The 18,624-nt window shown below is 32.4% G+C and overlaps 1 protein-coding gene and 1 long non-coding RNA gene across 2 annotated transcripts; one reads left to right on the plus strand and one right to left on the minus strand.

Annotated features, from left to right (window-relative positions):
• Window positions 1-3,465: 3,465 nt before the first annotated feature.
• Window positions 3,466-5,399, minus strand: LOC128218342 (uncharacterized). The gene is made up of 3 exons (XR_008258357.1): window positions 5,051-5,399; window positions 4,303-4,709; window positions 3,466-4,059 (listed from the first exon to the last, which is right to left on the minus strand). It is a non-coding gene; the product is annotated as an uncharacterized LOC128218342 (long non-coding RNA).
• Window positions 5,400-6,338: 939 nt separating this feature from the next.
• LOC128216627 (uncharacterized) lies at window positions 6,339-18,186 on the plus strand. The gene is made up of 4 exons (XM_052923243.1): window positions 6,339-6,646; window positions 13,473-13,602; window positions 15,399-15,551; window positions 16,635-18,186. Exons 2-4 carry the CDS (start codon window positions 13,526-13,528, stop codon window positions 16,789-16,791), a joined length of 387 nt encoding a protein of 128 aa, XP_052779203.1. The 5' UTR covers window positions 6,339-6,646; window positions 13,473-13,525; the 3' UTR covers window positions 16,792-18,186.
• The last annotated feature ends 438 nt before the right edge of the window (window positions 18,187-18,624 follow it).

The following is an 18,624-nucleotide window of genomic DNA, read 5'->3' on the forward strand; positions in this document are numbered from 1 at the left end:
TTTCATATGCCCCTCATATACTGAAAAGGAGAGTAAACTAGATATAAGGTAAAAAAAAGTTCTGTCACATGTAGTTTTAAAACCATTGTGATAAATATAGCATTTTGAGCATCATAGTTCATCTTTAAAATTGTCCATATTTCAAAGTTTGTGCTGTATATTGTATTACCGGTACATGTATTTAAAAAAAATAACTTGGGATACATGTATCATGCTAGGTCTGTTCTTCTCTGTTTGAAATGGGATTCAATACAGTAGTCTTTGAAAACACACACTGGTGTAAAACAATTACACCTCAAAATAATTTCATAAATATTACTAATTATTGGCACTGAATGGGATATGGGGTGACAATGTTTTCTTTTAAAACACACACTGTTGGAAAACAATTCAACTTCAAAGTATTTGTATAAATATTGGGCAACGATACATACTCATTTCTATGCACTAGACATCAGAACATTTCAAGGGTTATGCAGGGTTGACAATAATACTCGAATGAAACTGTAGTATATTTTTAGCTCACCTGGCACAAAGTGCCAAGGTGAGCTTTTGGGATAGTGCTGCTAAATAGTCTATAGGTGACCTTCTACAAAGATGATGATGATATCTCAAAAAGCATAACTGCCAGGGGGTGGGGCTAGTTTTCCTAATATATGCTTTGTAAGATACTTTAACAATCCTCTTCTCAGAGTTCACTGTTCAGACTTGAATGATGCGGACCATGATTACAAGGTGAGCATTAAAGGGTTATCATAGCCCTCTTGTTTTATATGTTCTAGCTATAGATTAGAAAGGAAAAATTCTATTATTCTCACAGTACCTTTGAAATTTTACATAATTATGTTGATGCAAAGTATTGATATAAATGTCTTTTGAAATACATCTGCATATATTGAATTTATCTCAAAGGTTGAGTATATAATAAAGGTTTTAGACCCATAATAAACTTTTTCGAACATCGACAAACATCGGAACCCTTCGGCATTTTCCCGTATTTTCTGGAAGTAAGCCGAAATAACAACATGGCTGTTCGAACATCGGCAATGTTCGGACAGCCATGATGTTATTTCGACTAGCATCTGGATATTTTCGGCAATGATTTAGTAGCCATAATATCCTTTTGGATACGTTCTGGAAAATACCGAGTAATGTCGATGCACGTCGATGTTTGTCGAAGTCTATTTATGGGTCTAAAACCTTAAATGTGCACAGTGTTTGCGTTTAAGGGGCAGCGGTACATGTCTGGTTCAGGGCGCTTAATCATAAGTACTTATACACATTGCTACATATTTATAAAGCACACACTAGTGTAAAACAAAGCAATCTCAAAATATGTGTATAATTATTGGGCAACTGTGCATAAGTGTTTCTTTGCACTAGTCATAAGCACAGTTAAAGACATTCACTAATGCGGCCAAGTGTGAGCAGGTGATTATCACACTTAAGACCGCTCAGCACGAATTGCATGAAAATGTTTTAGTTTTCTCTCGCTTATAGCAGAACCGAAAAACGATACTGAAGAAGCTGTATAGGACAACCATTGAAAATAAGACGGACATCTTTTTCATGCTGCAGCTGGTTAAACAAAAGCATAAAGCTCCATTTTGAGGTTTCTGCATTCTTACGACTTATACTTAGCAATCATTTGTCTTCAGTTAGCATTGTATTCTATTTAATATGGCTGAATAAAACAGATTATGACAGTAAAGCCATATGTTTGACTATTTAGTTCATTTTTCCAGTATTATGTGTACTAGTTGTTTTCCGTCTCGGCCAATGAAATCCGCGTTTACAAACGGGCTTTATGTATCCCATGATTCAAATTGTTGAATTATTATTTTTTGCAGATTGAAAAATAATTGTTCTTAAAAAATAATTGTGGTAAAAAAATAATTGTTGTAAAAAATAATTGTTGTAAAAAAATAATTGTTGTTGAAAAATAACTGTGGTCAAAAAATAATTGTTATAAAAAAATAATTGTTATTAAAAAATAATGATTCAAGGATTGAATCATTATTTTTTTAACAACAATTATTTTGTGGGTTTTTTTAACGAATATTTTTGAAACAATATTGCAACGTTTGTCACGCCATACTGCATTAACTTCATAGTTATACTTCTAAAATTCTACATTTTTTGTTAAAAAAACAGAGACACCATTCCTAACTTCCGAAATTTTGAAAAATACTTAAATATTCGAATCAATATTGAACGTGAAATAGCTATTATGAAAGATAAATTAAATGTCCATTTGCAAAAAGGGGCTTTTCTTTTATAATCATCAGATATATAATTCATTTTAGAAATCCAGATTGTCTCTTCTCCTTTTCTTGTTATTTAAAAAATATGGGTATTTTTTTTCTTTCATTTTTTTTCTCCCAATCTCCCTCCTTTTTATCTATATCAGAAAATCGCAAAACAATTGACCTTACGACAGGATTTGATTGACAGGTCCTATCAGCCAATCAGAATGTAGGGCTGATAAGCCGTGTTGTTATCCGCCATTTTGTCCGTCAAACTGACCAGAGTCCGTCATATACATGCGCTGGCAATTTCTCGCCTTTTTAAGTATTATGGTAAAAAGGTGTTGTCATGGCACTTGTAATTCGGATACAAGGTAGCCAGGCCGACTAAAGATGGCTTCCAATTCGTTCCGTATTCGAAACCAGCGAGTTATTTAGAAAAATTCAAGTGCTGTATCAGACTCTGTGGAAGACCTCATCAACAGCTGAACTTGGAATTTTTGAAAGATCGTTCAAAGGCGAAACATCTATACGTCTGTACAAAAGTATTTTTTGAACAAAACTACTTATTTCAATCCTCTCAAAATTTATTTAATACTGAAATTGTCCGTGCATGACCTAAATAAGTGTTACTATTTTTAAACTATAAACATCGTACATTTATGCTTTGGCTTGTGTTGTCAAATCGGCATTAATGGCCATTTAATATCAGGTTCAACATGGACACGATTGATTTCATTCAAGATAAAGGTATTTTTGTTGATACCGTTATGTAGTTTTTTATAAACTGCTTTGCTCTCAAAGTAAATCAGGAAATATCGTACAACTAAATTTTTGTCCGAACCATCGCATGCTTCCGAATCTCATCTACTCGTATGGTTCCTATGTAAACAATGGCTTTTGTAGCTGTCATTCCGACACATTTCATAGATTTCTTATTTTCATATCAGCACTTTGTCGACGGGAAATCCAACCAAGAAAACCCTGACCGTCAAGCAGCTACTGTATTTGACCAGCTCACACCAGCTAGGCCTCCTCCAAAACTCAGATAAATATTTGAGCCACCAAAACAAAACGAGAACAGATCGGTCTGAATCGTTAAGGTATTATTTTCTGTATAAAACAATTTATTTCACTGTACATTTAAATCAATCATTATGTTCATTAGAACTTGATTCTGCCAAACATGTGCTGTAAAGAATAAAGAACAAGTCAAACATTTACATATTTTCATTGTTATTCTTATATTTTGGGCCATTTACGTAAATCTACAATATTTAATGATAGTTCATCCAATGTTCAGAGTCCGGATCACATGCACACTCGATTAACAGTGTTCTTAAAGTTGTACTCTCACAGAATTCTAGTTTGACACTTTTTGTCTCAGAATCGGCTTATTTTGGCATTCTTTAAATTAAGACCTAATATATAAATCACAAAGCAAACTTCTCCGAGCCAAAATATGATAAATGCAATCGAATCCTGTGTAAGTTGTCAAAGTGATCAATCTGTGAAAGTGCAGCTTTAACAGTAAAAAATAACTTCTGCTAATGCTATATATTTTAAAATATATTTGCCATTGCAATAAAGAGATATTCACCTACAATATCATACATAAACACCAAAGAAATATCAAAGTTTAAGTAATGTTTGCAAAACAACAATGTATTTAATAAATCTGATATTAAATATGCAACAACTGGTGTTATACTCCAGAACTGAAGCTAACATCATAGAGGTACATCCTTTTAAGAATCCATCAAAACAACATGCTGAACAACTTCAAGAACTCTCTTCAAAAGACCACACTTTCCTGAAATAAATAAAAGATGCCAATATTAAAATAAATCAGTTACATGTATTGTTAAATATTTTAATACTAGCTGTAAATGCAACTGCCTTTGATGTTTGCTTTCTACATGTATATCATAATGAAATATTGACAAGATAATAGCTAATGTTTTGTGGTTGTTGTTTTTCTCTGGACAAATAGTCCATTACTTTTGTACAGCAAAGTAAAACTAAATGTTATAAAAAGCTTTAAAATAGGTCCTACCGATTATTTGTAAAACTTGTCATCACTGGTTTTCTCTTGCGGTTGACATTGCTTGGACTGGCAAATATCATGTGTGTGTGTGGGGGGGGGGCGGTTTTCAGTCTTATGCTAGGTCCCCTGTGGCGGTAGGCTTGTTGAAGACAATAATAAGGGGACTTCCTTATCTCCATCAATCAGAATACTTTAATGGTGTCAACGGTAAATAGCAGGAGACCCTCCACCAGCCTTAACCGGTAAATGGGGGGGAGGGTAGTGTGTGTGGGTTAGAACCAGCTGCCCGGTCAGCTTAGTTGGTTAGAGTGCCGGGCTAGTGTTCTGGTGGTTGTGAGTTCGAGCCCCACACCGGGGGCACTTTTCCTCCCAGGTCTACTTTTACAGCCAGAGTGTGTGAACATGTTCCACAATTTCTGTAAGAACAAAAATCAAAGCATGTGAATGTTTGAGCAATGCAAAAGTTACAGATTGGTATCACCCACGATTGTCACTTGTCAACTATTACATTATTATTCATAAGGGAGAGTGTTCAATCGCTTAGAACTGAAACTTTTATGCATAACCCCAATAAACCATTTCTGCTCATACTATAGAATACAAGGTTAAACTGTATAGCTGGCATGTAACTGTTATTTAATGTCACTTCCGGGTTCCCCATTCGGGCAATTTATGATTTACTCATATTGTGCGATGATTTAATCTTTGTTTCAACAATACTGTAAGAAGGACCGGTGTTATTAAAAGTTAAACTTACCCTTGTTTGCATTTACAGTATGCGTCACACACACGCTTTTCCTTTGTATCGATGTCAATATTGACAACATGGCGGCTATAGATCCGATTTTCTCTGACTTGGATAGATTTCACCCCGTAAATGTTAGATATCGTCATTTTCTAAAGATATATCGAGCCTTCCGATGTAGCAGCCAGTTACAAATTCCTTTGACTTCTATTTTTTTCGCATTGTAATGTCACATTTATGATAATTTGTCAGGAATATCGGAAAGCGAAACGACGCGAGACGCCATTACTTCCTCGTTTGTTTGACGGACATAGACAGAGTTCGCTCCCTTGATATCAGGGGGCGTGGCTTAGAAGCCGCTGTCGTAAGGTCAATTGGTTCTTCATATGAAAGATACTTTTTATATACATGTCAAATGTTTTCTACGTATAGCTGTATGAAGTGCTTTTTGTATATGTTTGAATAAAAAAAACAAAATACAAAAAAAATAATAATAATAATAATAATAATTTCCTGTTTTATCTTTCTGATGTCCAACCTATGCCAAGAAATTTAGAAATGCCGCATATAAATATTGTATACAAAATCTGTCACCAGTTACTCACCATTTAATACGCAATTTTTAACGAGTTTAGGAAGTGTGTAAGTAAGCAAGCTTTAGGTTAGATTTAAATTACATTTATAACGTCATTCCCTGTTTAAATATAGTAAGTTTAGAATGTTTTAAAAAAATATGAAAAATCAAGAATAAATATAATGTTGACCTATGAATAAAATGGGAAATAAACTACTTCATAAAAATATCACAAAAACTAAATGAAAAATAAGCATTACTTGCAGGAATATTAGCAATTAAGCAATTATTTGTTCAAATTATTTTGTTTACAAACTGCTGTTTGATATGTTTCCCGACAATTATAAATCGAGCAATGTCATACTTCACATGTGTGAAATAAACGTGATGGTATAATAAAGCGGGAACAAGGTATAGTATGTTTCTTAACATAATGAATATTTCGAAAATGCTCATATATCATATATTTAACATTATTGTAAAGTATAGAGTAAGTTTGAATTTAGTCAGACCTAAGTTGACAATTAAATCGGTTCCAGTAAATGTTTGAGCGAGTCCCTTAAGTAGTTACGTAACTATTATGTATCCTTTGCTAAATATGTTTTACTAATTTTAATCAGTATGTATTTACTTATTTTCAAACAATAAAAGTAATTTACAAAATAGAAATGAATTTCGCCAAACTACTACCGATTTCGTTTTCGCGGATCGTTTGTATTTGTTTGGCCCTCTAATGACGTAACCTTTAAACAGGATATATTAGGACTCCGGGAATGTCCTTGTACTTTCCATTGTATTCATAAGGACTGAGTAGAATGAAAATGGCTTTTGCTTAGAATATGTATTGAATTATTTTTTCATTAATTAAAAACTCATTGACCTGTAAGTGTATCGTTAAAAGGCGTGTTAAAACTCTTAAACGTGTTAAATTTATAAATTGTGTTTCCTTCCTGGTTTGTCCTTATCAATCGCTGCGCATATTGCTATCTAGTTTCGATTTGGCTAGACTGGCTATGAATTCAACTTCAATTTCAGTAAGTGTTCTTGTTTAGTTCTTGTTATTAATAAGTTATCTTTTTAAAAACATGTACACTTTTTATAATGACTATAAGTATAGCACGTTAATAATGTACATATCTAATTATCATAATTAGATTGCTTAGAAAAAACATGAAAACAATTATGTAGTATTAGAAAATTTTACTACAGCGTATATTTTAATAATATAATGAAATTTATGGCATATGAAAGTATGTGATATATTAATATAGTATGATACCTCTTTTATATGGCAAAAAAACTCATTTTTATGACAAGGAATTTGTAGAGCTGCGCTTACGGAATTTTATATATGCACACTCCGTATGAATTTAACGAGGATAATAACATGAATGCATCAAAAAAGGTTAAACATAAATAATGGGAACCTGGTTACACTTGATCAAGAGCGCAATGCTTTGCCGCTATTGTGCTAGCTGCCTACATGAACGATCAGCCACTGGGCAATATGACACTGAGATAGTTACAGGACGATGTTACAATGTCAACTGGTTGATCACTATAGGTCCACTATATACTTATCTATCTAAACGCCCACCTTTTCTTAACATCATATATCATTATCTTAGTCTCTTCCTCATTGACCGCTAAATTAAAAAAAAAAACTACGAGAAGCTATTAAATCGTTTAATAATTATTGTAAGCCCTCCCAATTCTCTGCCAAATAACTGAATAGTCTGCAAACAGCTGAAATGAATAAAACAATACTGAGATTTGATCAATATTCGGATATGCATTTAGACCTTGACGTAAATGAAGATCAATATCATTGCGTAAAATAGAAAAGCTAACCCGGGGACTGAGGTTATTTCCCCTTGAAACAAGCATATGATACTGGCAAAAACCTCTGACAACAAACAAAAGTGGTTTATTCACATTTCCACCTCTCTAAACATTGACCTCAACATGAATAAAACTTCCCCTCAATACCAAGTTTGATTAAATTACACCAGAGGCGCACCCTATCTGTGCAATCATATGCCTTGCGATAGTATACAAAACAGCAACACATTCTTTCTTCATTCTTAATTCAATTTGCCTTCGAATCATGATTAAGTTGAGAACAAATACAAGATCAACCATATTGTAATAACCATTAAAACCATAATGAGAATATGTTGCTTTTTAGCCCACATTTTAAGCTGGTTATAAAGTATAACTGTAAATAATCTAACAAAAATGTACATGTATCTCCCTTTTCATGGATAGGAATTATGGACCCTGGTGTTAATAATCTTGGAAATGGTTTTGTATGTATTACACAATTGAAAAATAATCCTAGTGTTATTGCAGCCACATATTTTAAAATCATTTATAATTTCCTGGTCACTTATAGGCTTGTCTAAACCCTCAAAGTTTAACGTATTGCCGATTCAATTACTTTTATCGAGAAATTCCACATATATTTCCTGCTTCCTGATCGGCTTGAACATCTATATTTGACATAAGGTTATTGAAGTTGTCCTTACACTCTCTATTTGATATATTGTCCCCGAATGTGCCACTTGTCTTACTGTTGAATGCCTTCCAACATTCGCTATGTCTCTTTTTCGCATGTCATTCATTTCTTGCATCGTTCCTTTTTATTTATTTTTTATTATCAATATATTTTCGCCTCCATTCTTGGCCATACCATTCCTTTTTATTTGGCCTGATCAACATGAGAGGTGCTTATCAATGTTTAATGAATATTTAATCGAAACAAAGAATTTAAACCATCTACAAGTAAAAAAAAGCATTCGCGCTTCGTATTTGATTGTCATATATTAAATTTATCATGTGACAATTATCGCATAGAATCAGTGTAATTAAATCATTCAGATAATTAGTAAGTGTTTGGCCTTAGATTAGTTTCCACAACATAAAGTAAAACGGCAAACATAGATTGCATTAAACGATACGATACGTTTATAGCTTTAAACATTATACAATGTAAACATAAAACATATAGTAAAAGGAAAAGCACACACACACACACACACACACACACACACACACACACACACACACACACACTTTCTGGAGCAAAAGTACATAGGTGATTATTTTTTATAACATCTTATAGTTGTTAGAGTGTTATAACAATAATGAATATGTAAGAACATGTATAATAAGTGAAACTTTTTTATAAGTACACCTCGGCCTCTCTTATCGGGTAAGCAAAGTAGATATATTTGCTAAATTCGATAGTGTCTTGTTCAAAATTAAAGCGATGGTGTTCAAACTAATTCGATGTTTGCGGTAGAAATATTAAAAACAATATTTTAAAAAAAGTTCAGCTTAATTACCTGTTCAGACAAACAAGTGTATTTCGGACTTAACCTGATTTATTAGACATTTATTGATGTCGCAATTGCTAGTCTTTAAGGGGAAAGCTTTGAATCGTGCAAGAGCAAATCGACATTTAAGTTCATAGATAGCTATCAATTCTCTTTGTTAGAAGAATGCTTAAAAACATGTGTTCTTAATCTATATGAATTATTGATATCTGCACAGATTTGACAGCATTTATCAAGTATTCATATTTTTTTCGTAACTTCCCGTGCTGCGTTTATCATCGAGAGATACCAGACCCCTGTATTAGAATATATATATATAGCATGTCCATGATGAAGAACATTGCCAGAAGAATACTAGGATAACCCTGTTTATCACAAGAATTGTCGAAAAGGGATATAACTAGGATCGATATCTTATGCACGTCTTTTTTCAGTTAAACATCTCTTAAAAGCATTTCCAAACTGAATTCTTACATTTTCATTTAATTATTTGAACCATTAATGCTAATGGTTAATTAGGTCAAAACATGTTTAAAATGTATGGTTTGCTACTTTCGGTAACAACTTGCGAAGTAGTTTATTGTAAAATAAACATTGAATGAGATATTGATTTCCAATTTTGAAAACCGAATTGATTTTGTTTGAGCTTCTCATTTTCAAAATATCAATTTTGAAATCTATTAAGAAGAATATGTAAGTATATTGTGACTTGGATTTGGTTTATGCAACTCTCCTATAATGTTAAGTGCCGTTTACATAACACTTCTTAAAGGGACACAATAAAGATTGATATAAAATATTCTTTGCGATATTTTGGCGCTTTTGTTGCTGGTGAATTCGTGGAGCTATTAATTAAAAATAAAGACTAATATTTTTTATTTATTTATAATTCATTTGTTGTTGTGTTTTGTCTTTCGATCATGTAAGTCAAATGAGTTAGACATTATAATACAATAAATAAAAAAAATAAAAAAAAACATTTGCATCAAACTGTTTTGTGCCCCGTTAAAATTTCGTGCATTTATGCCTGTCCTCCAAGATTGAGGACAATCATGATCAAGAAAAATACGATCAAGTGTTTTATGTAATGAAATTGTAATATATTGATAATTTTAAACATTCCAATTCTAACTGTTTAATGGCTGGGCTATACTTGCAATTTTGAGACAATAACGCATTTCTTATGCCTGTTTCACTTATTATATGGCAAGTAAACCGTCATTAATTGGATTATCGCTTTGGTTTGTATTGTTCGTTCCTCATTGATATTGATTTTGTTGCAAATATGCCAGACAAATCTTTGAATTGATAATATAAATCATACACTGTTAAAGAATCCAAATGGAATTCTGTTTTGCGAGATGTTTTCTCACTAGTAATTGATTAATAAAATATCTTGGGGTTGTAGAGGCTAGGTTATTTATTCTGATCCCTGTCTGTGGTAATGCTTTATTTAAGTTGTCTTAAATAAAGTCCTTGAACAAATTAAATGAATTCTATTATTTCCTATCTTATATCTATTATATTTTTATTGCAATGACGTTTGTGTCGATATCATAACAGTACTTATTAAACCACTGTTTATTTTTGTACCAATATTCAGTATTTGTAGAAATTTCAACTGCGTAGCCAAATGTAGGTTCAGCTGTAATAAACAAACGATTAGTAAATAATTATTCAATATTTTAAATTGACTCATGTGGATAACTATTATAACTCGTTTGAGGCCTAACCTTGTGACATCAACATGATTTAAATTTGATGTTTTTGACTTTTGTCCCTGCACTTTTCATCGTTGTGCAAGTTGGTTTTTATGGAATATACATGAAATATATACTTCAATACTGAAAAAGAATAGAAATAAAAATCATATTTTACGAGGCTTTTCTAGATTATTTAACATCCGAGCTGAGCAAAATAAAGAAACATCATATTAAAACATCAAAGACACCAATTAACATTGATTTAATTAAATAATAATAATAATAATAGTAATTAGAATAGTATGATCTATGAGAGACAGATCCAGTGCTTAAATATAAAACCGAATGTAGTGTTGTGGCTCTAAAGCCATTGTTTACAAAAATATAATAGGGTTATTAGTACTGCGTTTTGAGTTTGTATTCGACTCGAGTGGATTTTTGCAGATTCGGATTTCACGAAGCGCAAGCCGAGTGAAATCAAAATCTGCATAAATTCACAATAGTCAAATACGACATGCCGGATCAAAACGCAGTACTATATATTTTGGTATTTTAATGGTACGAAATAAGAAGATTTTTATAGGTTATTAAACAAAAATCAATCTGAAGACGAAAACTAGCTTATTATGTTTACAATCTTATGTTAAACATTTATAGTTAAGATTAGGAGGAAGTCATCACGATTTGTTATATACACGTTGCTTGTATCGATTAATTACCCTGACACAACTCATGCCTTTCTTGTATGTTATGTATTTTGAACCGGTGGCCTTAATTACTCAATAAAATGTTGACTTAACCTGACCTGACTTTTAGCGTAACATGGGCTTGTTTACTTGATAAACACTCTTCTTTCCGTAAATCTTAAATAACAAAGCGAAAGTAACTGAACCCTGAAGAAGTTTAACAAAATTACTTAGTAGGTACACGGTAATTTGATAAACTTATTTTACCGCTTTACAGCCACGTATGATCGAACATATTATATGCTTGTCAACAATTAAACAATGACAATGAAATAACGTTATCAAATGGCATGTCACCAACTGATATTGTTAGCGAAAATGAAATTTGATTAAATATGTTCATAACGCAAGCATCGAGAGAAAGTATTATAAAGGTAAGGTCTTATGTTTACTTTTAATTTTCATGTCTCAATTGTTAAAAGATTATAACTTTTTCCAATCAAACAACAAAAATATGATATTGTTAACGTAAAAATAATTGGAATTTATATTCATTATAAAAGGGGCCTTTGTTTTGGGAGTGTTATATAGGTAAGCCATGGTGTTGATTTCTTTTTATTTATTTTAATTTCTTAATTATTATAGGTTTCTTATTAATCCTGATACAACGAAACTAACAAGACAGTGATGGTCTAGTATGTTTACTACCAGCTCAGTACAGTATTTATGGTTAAATTTTAAAGAAATATTTCTATTAGTTATAAACTCAGTCTACCCTGCCAAAGAAGTTTATCTTAAACAGAGAAGTGACCCATGGTTAGACTCACACATTTTATAGCTTATTTAGAAAAGGGATTTTTTATCTATTTAAGTTATAAAAAGCTTCATAAAATTAACTGCTACAAAATGTATAATTTTTACCAAAATTAAGTCCAAAGAGAGAAGCCAAGTCGGATATTTTTAGAAGATAAGATGAAAGGCAATAAACTAAACCCTTAGAAACTTTGCTCTCAAATTAAAAACCTTGGATACAGCAATGAAAGCAAATCTAGTCCTAACGTTGTTTTAAAAATTGACGATGAAAGTTGTTTTGATAATGTCAAAATTGTAGATCATTTCAATATTGTTTTTACCAGAGTAGCCTCTGTACCCGTTGATAAACTACCTTCACCATTTAAGAATTTTCATTTTTAAGAATATTTACAAGCAGAAAAACTCTGATTCTGCCAAATTCAAACTGCGCACAGTTAGAGAAGATTTTGTTTTCATATTACTCAGCAACCTTAAATGTAACTAAAGCACAGGTATTGATAATATTCCAGCTATATTTTTAAAAGATGCTGCACCTTTTATAAATATCCTGCACCTTTTATAAAGATCTATATTACATTCTTAATCAACAGTTCAAATACAAGTAATGATGTACCTAGAGATCTTAAGGAAGCTAAAATTAAACCTTTGCTCAAGTAAAATGACCGATCAGATGTATCTTACTATTAACCTGTTAGCATTTTATATATTGTTTCAAAGATACTTTAAATAGCAGTATATGACCAACTAGAGTCATTTCCGTTTTCTAAATTATATTTTGTATACATTTCAAAGTGGATTTAGAGGAAACTACTCCACTGATACCTTCCTAATACGGTTGAGTGATTATATCAAAACACAAAGCTCAAAAGGCATACAGGCATGATCATGCTAGACCTCCAAAAGACATTCGAACATTTAGTAATGACGTTTTGTGTGACAAATTGAAAGCTATGGGTGTGGAATTAGTGGAGTGGTTTAAATTTTACTTATACGAAAGGCGACAATGTATCAATGTCAACAATACCGCATCCATGTTCATGAATATTCCTTGTGGTGTACCCCAGGGTAGTATTTTTGGGGCATTTATGTTTTTTATGCTATATCAATGACATGAGGATTAGCATTTATGAAACATGTAAATATATTTCATATGCAGATGGCAAATGGACAAACAACCTTCTGATTAATAAATGTTCTGTTCTGCTTTTGTTTATCCATTATACGAAAAGGAGTGTCATGGGAATGACTTAAATGAATATACTTGTAGGTTTTTTTTGTTTTCCTATGTTAAATAATGTTCCATGTGTTTATCTTTTAAAGGAAACATTTTGAGTGTTCCTGACACCAGAGAACTGTACACTCCAACATTTACCATGGCAGACAGTCCAAATAAATCCTCATTGAACAAACTTTATAACTCCCAAGTGACTCATGCTGACCATGTTAAAAGGTAAGACAATAGTTCAAGCATTTTAGGTATTCGGCCATTATATACGTTTATGAATATGTTGATGGTTCCGTAATCCAAAAATCATTATTGTTGATGCCTGTAATGTAATATAATATTGGAAAGAGTTTTGATTGGTTATCTTTGCAGATAAATTATTTGCACGATAAATGACCTAAAACTTCATTGATGTTAATGATTTTAGAAACATAATTTTGTAAAAAAGTTCCACTGAGAATGGAAATGTTTTATTTTTTCACATCTCTGTTAAGAAGTCAGGTAAAGTTTTAAACATTTTTGTGCTCATAGAATGCCTACATGTTACCAAATATGCATAAAAATGACTTATTTCAGGCTCACAAAGTGTTTCTCATTTCTTTCACCCAAGTCTTGAGGAAGGATAAAATTATCCTGTGGGTACTAATTCATGTTATATAAACACAAAAATTGCTATTGAATGCTAATCTTACAAATACAATAAAATATATAAGCTCTATACATTGTATATAGAAGTACTTTATGTTCATCCAGGGTATTCCAACCCCACTAATTAATAGTGTAGTACCAAACAACTCCAAAACGTTTCTTCCCAGGTCTAATCAGTATTCAGATAGCCAAAACGTGTTCTTTTATGTCCACTTAGTGCTGCAAACCATATAAACGCATCCATTGAGGCTTCAAACTTCGTTAAGGCCCTCAAGTAGTCTGTTGTAGACACAAAAGGTCTCCAGCAGCCTTTTATACAAAAGGTCCCAAGCAGCCTTTTATATCTATATTATGGTTTGCAGCTATCAATCCAATTAAGATCCATAATAATATGTGCATTTCTTTTTATGCCTGCTCATTGCCAAAGCGACCAATAACCCCATCTAGATGCTCAACCAAATAACACAGTATGCCAGCCATAATTTCATTTCAGAGCCCAACAAACCGATGTGCAATAAAGTCTTAATAGTAAAACATATACCACATCTTTGCAAACATAAAATACCATTGATAGCAAATCAAACAAATACTCAGCTACAGTAAAGCATATTTAGTGTTCAATACACCAATGTCGGCAACTATAACGCTAATTCAGAGCCAAACATACCATATCCAGCTATTGCCAGCTCTCATTTAAAAACTAAAGAGCACGTCATTTTGATAAACCATAAACCGCATTCAGTGCCAAACAAACCATTGTGCAGCTCTAACTAAGCCTTCTCAGTTTAAATTGACACCATTAAGCCCATTCAGAGCCAAATGAACACATATGTTTTTCATACTAGGCCTTTTGAGTGTAAAATACTACACATTGTGGTAACCACAAAGCCTTTTCAAAGCCTACGGAACCCTTGTGCAGCTCTATAATCAAGACTAGTACTTAATGCCACGTATGTACCATTGGATTTGATTAATGTATCGGATATATCATGAGACGGTCCTTACCCGAATATAACACTAGTAGATTACTTACTTATGTTAATGATTCCATAAAAAGCTGATGTAAACGAATATTCAATTTACATTTATGTCATCCCGAATTGGATACAAACTAATTTGCATTAGCATTACACTTTACATCCAATTTAATGTGTGTCATATGAAGAGATTTTGAATACTCAATTAATGACGGCCATTTTGAGCGGCATCTTGGATTTCTTGGTCTTCATTAAACAAAGAATGCACAAAATTAAACTCATAAAATTTCATCAAAATTAAATGGATATTTTAGTTGTTTAAAATTTAATAAAAACAACGAACTGCATATTAATCAAGTTAAACTATTGTAATAATATAGTTTTTATTTTCTGTAGACCTTTGGGCACTACGCCATCTGGTTCAAAGCCGCTACATGAGGGTGTCAAAGTGACCCTGAAGAGCGGGGACCAGTACCTTGTGCATAAAGGACCGAACTTTGGCAAAAGCTCTGACACCATGGTCACGCCAGCTAGTAACATGAAGCCTGGGTAGGAATTTCTATGTAACGCATCAAAACGCCGATTTAAATTTTATAGTTTTTACCAGTTTTATTTTGAAGACATATCCTTAAGTATATGGTCTAGGTACTACGAAATAGTTTCCGCTGAAATATAGCTCAAGCTGGCGATAATGTGTAGATGGGATTTTAAATCAGCTATATAGCTAAAAAATATTTTTAAGTTTTTACCCTTACAGCATATACATATCAGACAAAATCTGTACGACTTGGTCTCTATCGACTATATATATGCTGCTTGCACTAGGTTTATTGTTGATTTCACTAAGCCAACGGCTGGCTGAACAGTTCATTCATTATTTAGTGGAAGCACAAATGCTGTGCTGCTGATAAGCATCTAGTAGGAAGTTCTTTATAATCAATGTTTAAACAGTTCAAAGTTGTCAGGTTAGCGAAGTGGTTTGTGCTTTCGCTTCTCACCTAAGTGACCAGGGGTCGGCCTGGGCGCATGTGAGTTTCGTTTGTGGTCACCAAGCCGGACAAGTGAGTTTCCTCCGGGAACTCCGGGACAATCTCTGTCAAAATAATAAGTTTAGACGTAAGTTAAAACAGTGGTTAGGTGAGTTTATATGTATTTTGATAATTATATAAGCGTCCGCGGGACGCTTATTGATAATTGCCCGAGGGTCGCGGTAGCCTTTCTGATACTTTCATTTGATTGGACGCCTCCAGAGGATTTTGTTTTATTACTAAATTTGTAATCCCTTATGGGACAACATATATCATCGTTGTGATTGATATAAAGGTGCTATACCATTGACAAAACAAAACGCTTACTGTTATGAACACGTAAGTATTACTTCAATTCTCATGGTTGCACATTTGATTTTAAATATCATAACATACACCAATATGTGCAAAGAAAGTCACGAAACTAAACATATCCATTGTAATAATAATATTATTATGATATTACAGGGACAAGCCCAGTTGTCGAAAGTTCAAAACTAAACATTGTTTAAGGGCACCAGGCAACGGCCCAAACGTCAATGAACTATACATACAAACATACTCATACATGCTGATATTGGCGTATTGATTTTTATTTCGTTAGGAACTGGCAGACTGTTGCTTCCAGCGACGTTCGGGGCAAAACTGTAAATGATTTTGTGAAGCACGCCAATCCTGGAACTCCGTATAGCCTTTGGAAGGGAGACCATTGTCAAGCAGCTGCACGAAACACTTGGGATAAAAATGTCGGACGTCCTTGAACAAAACAGAATAGACAGAACAAAATGTTTATTCAATTTAAGCATATATAGCTCACAATTATAAACACGAAATAACTACTACTTGCATGAAAGGGTGTATGAACATGTTTGCAATTTATTATCTTCAAAAATAGTTAACAATGTCGTGAAAACTAAAGATAATTTCAGCTGCTATGTATGTGAGTATATCTTACAAGGTTATTCAATACGATCAAGTATCCTAGCTTTATAGCCCGGATACAGAAAATAGCTCATCTTACTAACAGGTTTTATATCAGAATTATAAGTAATGATATTAATTGCATCACCTCTTCATTGCTGCCATAATATTCAGAAAAAATCATTTCTGTCTTATATCATTTAACATTGATCAAACTAAAAAAATGAAATTCATCTTCAAAATTGTTTCCATTACACAAAATACATTTTCAATATATAATTGTCTACTGGGACTTAAATCGTGTGTGTGTGTGTGTGCCTTAAAGTGTTTGCTGTTTGTATGTTTGCAATTATACTTTGTGTGTTTCATTTTCTAAATCTTAATTAAAACAAATGCCTATAAACCGTAAAAGGTGCAATGTTTTTTCATAACTAAAATTGCAAAGCGTAATGTTAAAAGCGATTTTCTTAAAATAACAGTAAATTAACGCAAAATAAAAAGAAATGTTTTTTTAGAAGGATTAAATATTGTTAGTATGTAGTTGTAAAATATGAATTATGTGTAGTCGCATAACCATTTATTATTATTGTGTAAGTATATACGTACAATGTTTAAGTATTTTAGTGGTCTTCATTCTATTTTGAAAACTACCAACACATTGGGTCAGACACTGTTTATATCTACCGCTGATTAAAATCAAATCGGCTGATTTCTGATAAACTGAAATAAATGTATTAGCAGATTTTATGAAACTGCCTTCTCTTTCCTGAAAATAATATGTTGACCACTAATTCAAGTAATAACGATGTGTAACGATGTATTCAAAATAATGAAAAAGAAACCACAAAACTGTCTGAACAGGTATGCATGTAGCAAACTGAAAAATACATTGGTGAAAGTCAGAGAACCATTAAATTAATGTTTCCAATTTTTAAGTTTTTAAATTGGTTTAAAATCGGTAATGAAATCTACTTTCTTAAAACCAGTTTTAACCATTTGTCCTTCTATCTCGGATAAACTAGATTTACATAGTGTCATTTAGTTTATATTGCAATTATAAATATGTAGCATAAAATTTTAAAAGCTTGTATAAAGACGAAAACTGTGAAAAGTCCTGTGATGTTTTTGTAAAAACCCTGTGTTTTCAGCTTAAACATTCGTAACCATACTAATTGTTACATTGGTGTATGATTGTTGATTAGCATTATAAGATTAAAAGTGTTAGTGTGCTTGTATTATGTGTTGTTATTCAATATGAGTTGGAGTGAAACGTGCAGTACTGTGATAAGTTAATGCCTGTTACCATTGTGAAAGTTGGATAAAAAGGTGTGTTATTTAATACAGTTTATACTCGTAGTGTGGTTAAGGGCTAAGCAATTTTTGAAATGATGTTTAAAAATGGTGAGTTTGTTAAAAATCCGTTCGCTTTCAACGGTTTATTGACAATATGAATATTTTTGTGCTAAAATTACCTAGACTAATAAGTTAGCAATGTTGCTATGTTTGTGTGATCTCTTGGATATATATGTTTTAGAGGAGATCGCCGAAACTTTTTATGAGGTCTCGTACGCTTCCTGTTGACGTATTTGTGGTCTTTTAAAGCTTTCACAAGACGACAACGCCTTATTTTTGTGGCGATTAGATATGAAGTGATCGAAATTGTTATTCTTCAA

The sequence above is a fragment of the Mya arenaria genome, chromosome 14, assembly GCF_026914265.1.
Source record: "Mya arenaria isolate MELC-2E11 chromosome 14, ASM2691426v1".
Lineage (NCBI taxonomy): Eukaryota > Metazoa > Mollusca > Bivalvia > Myida > Myidae > Mya > Mya arenaria.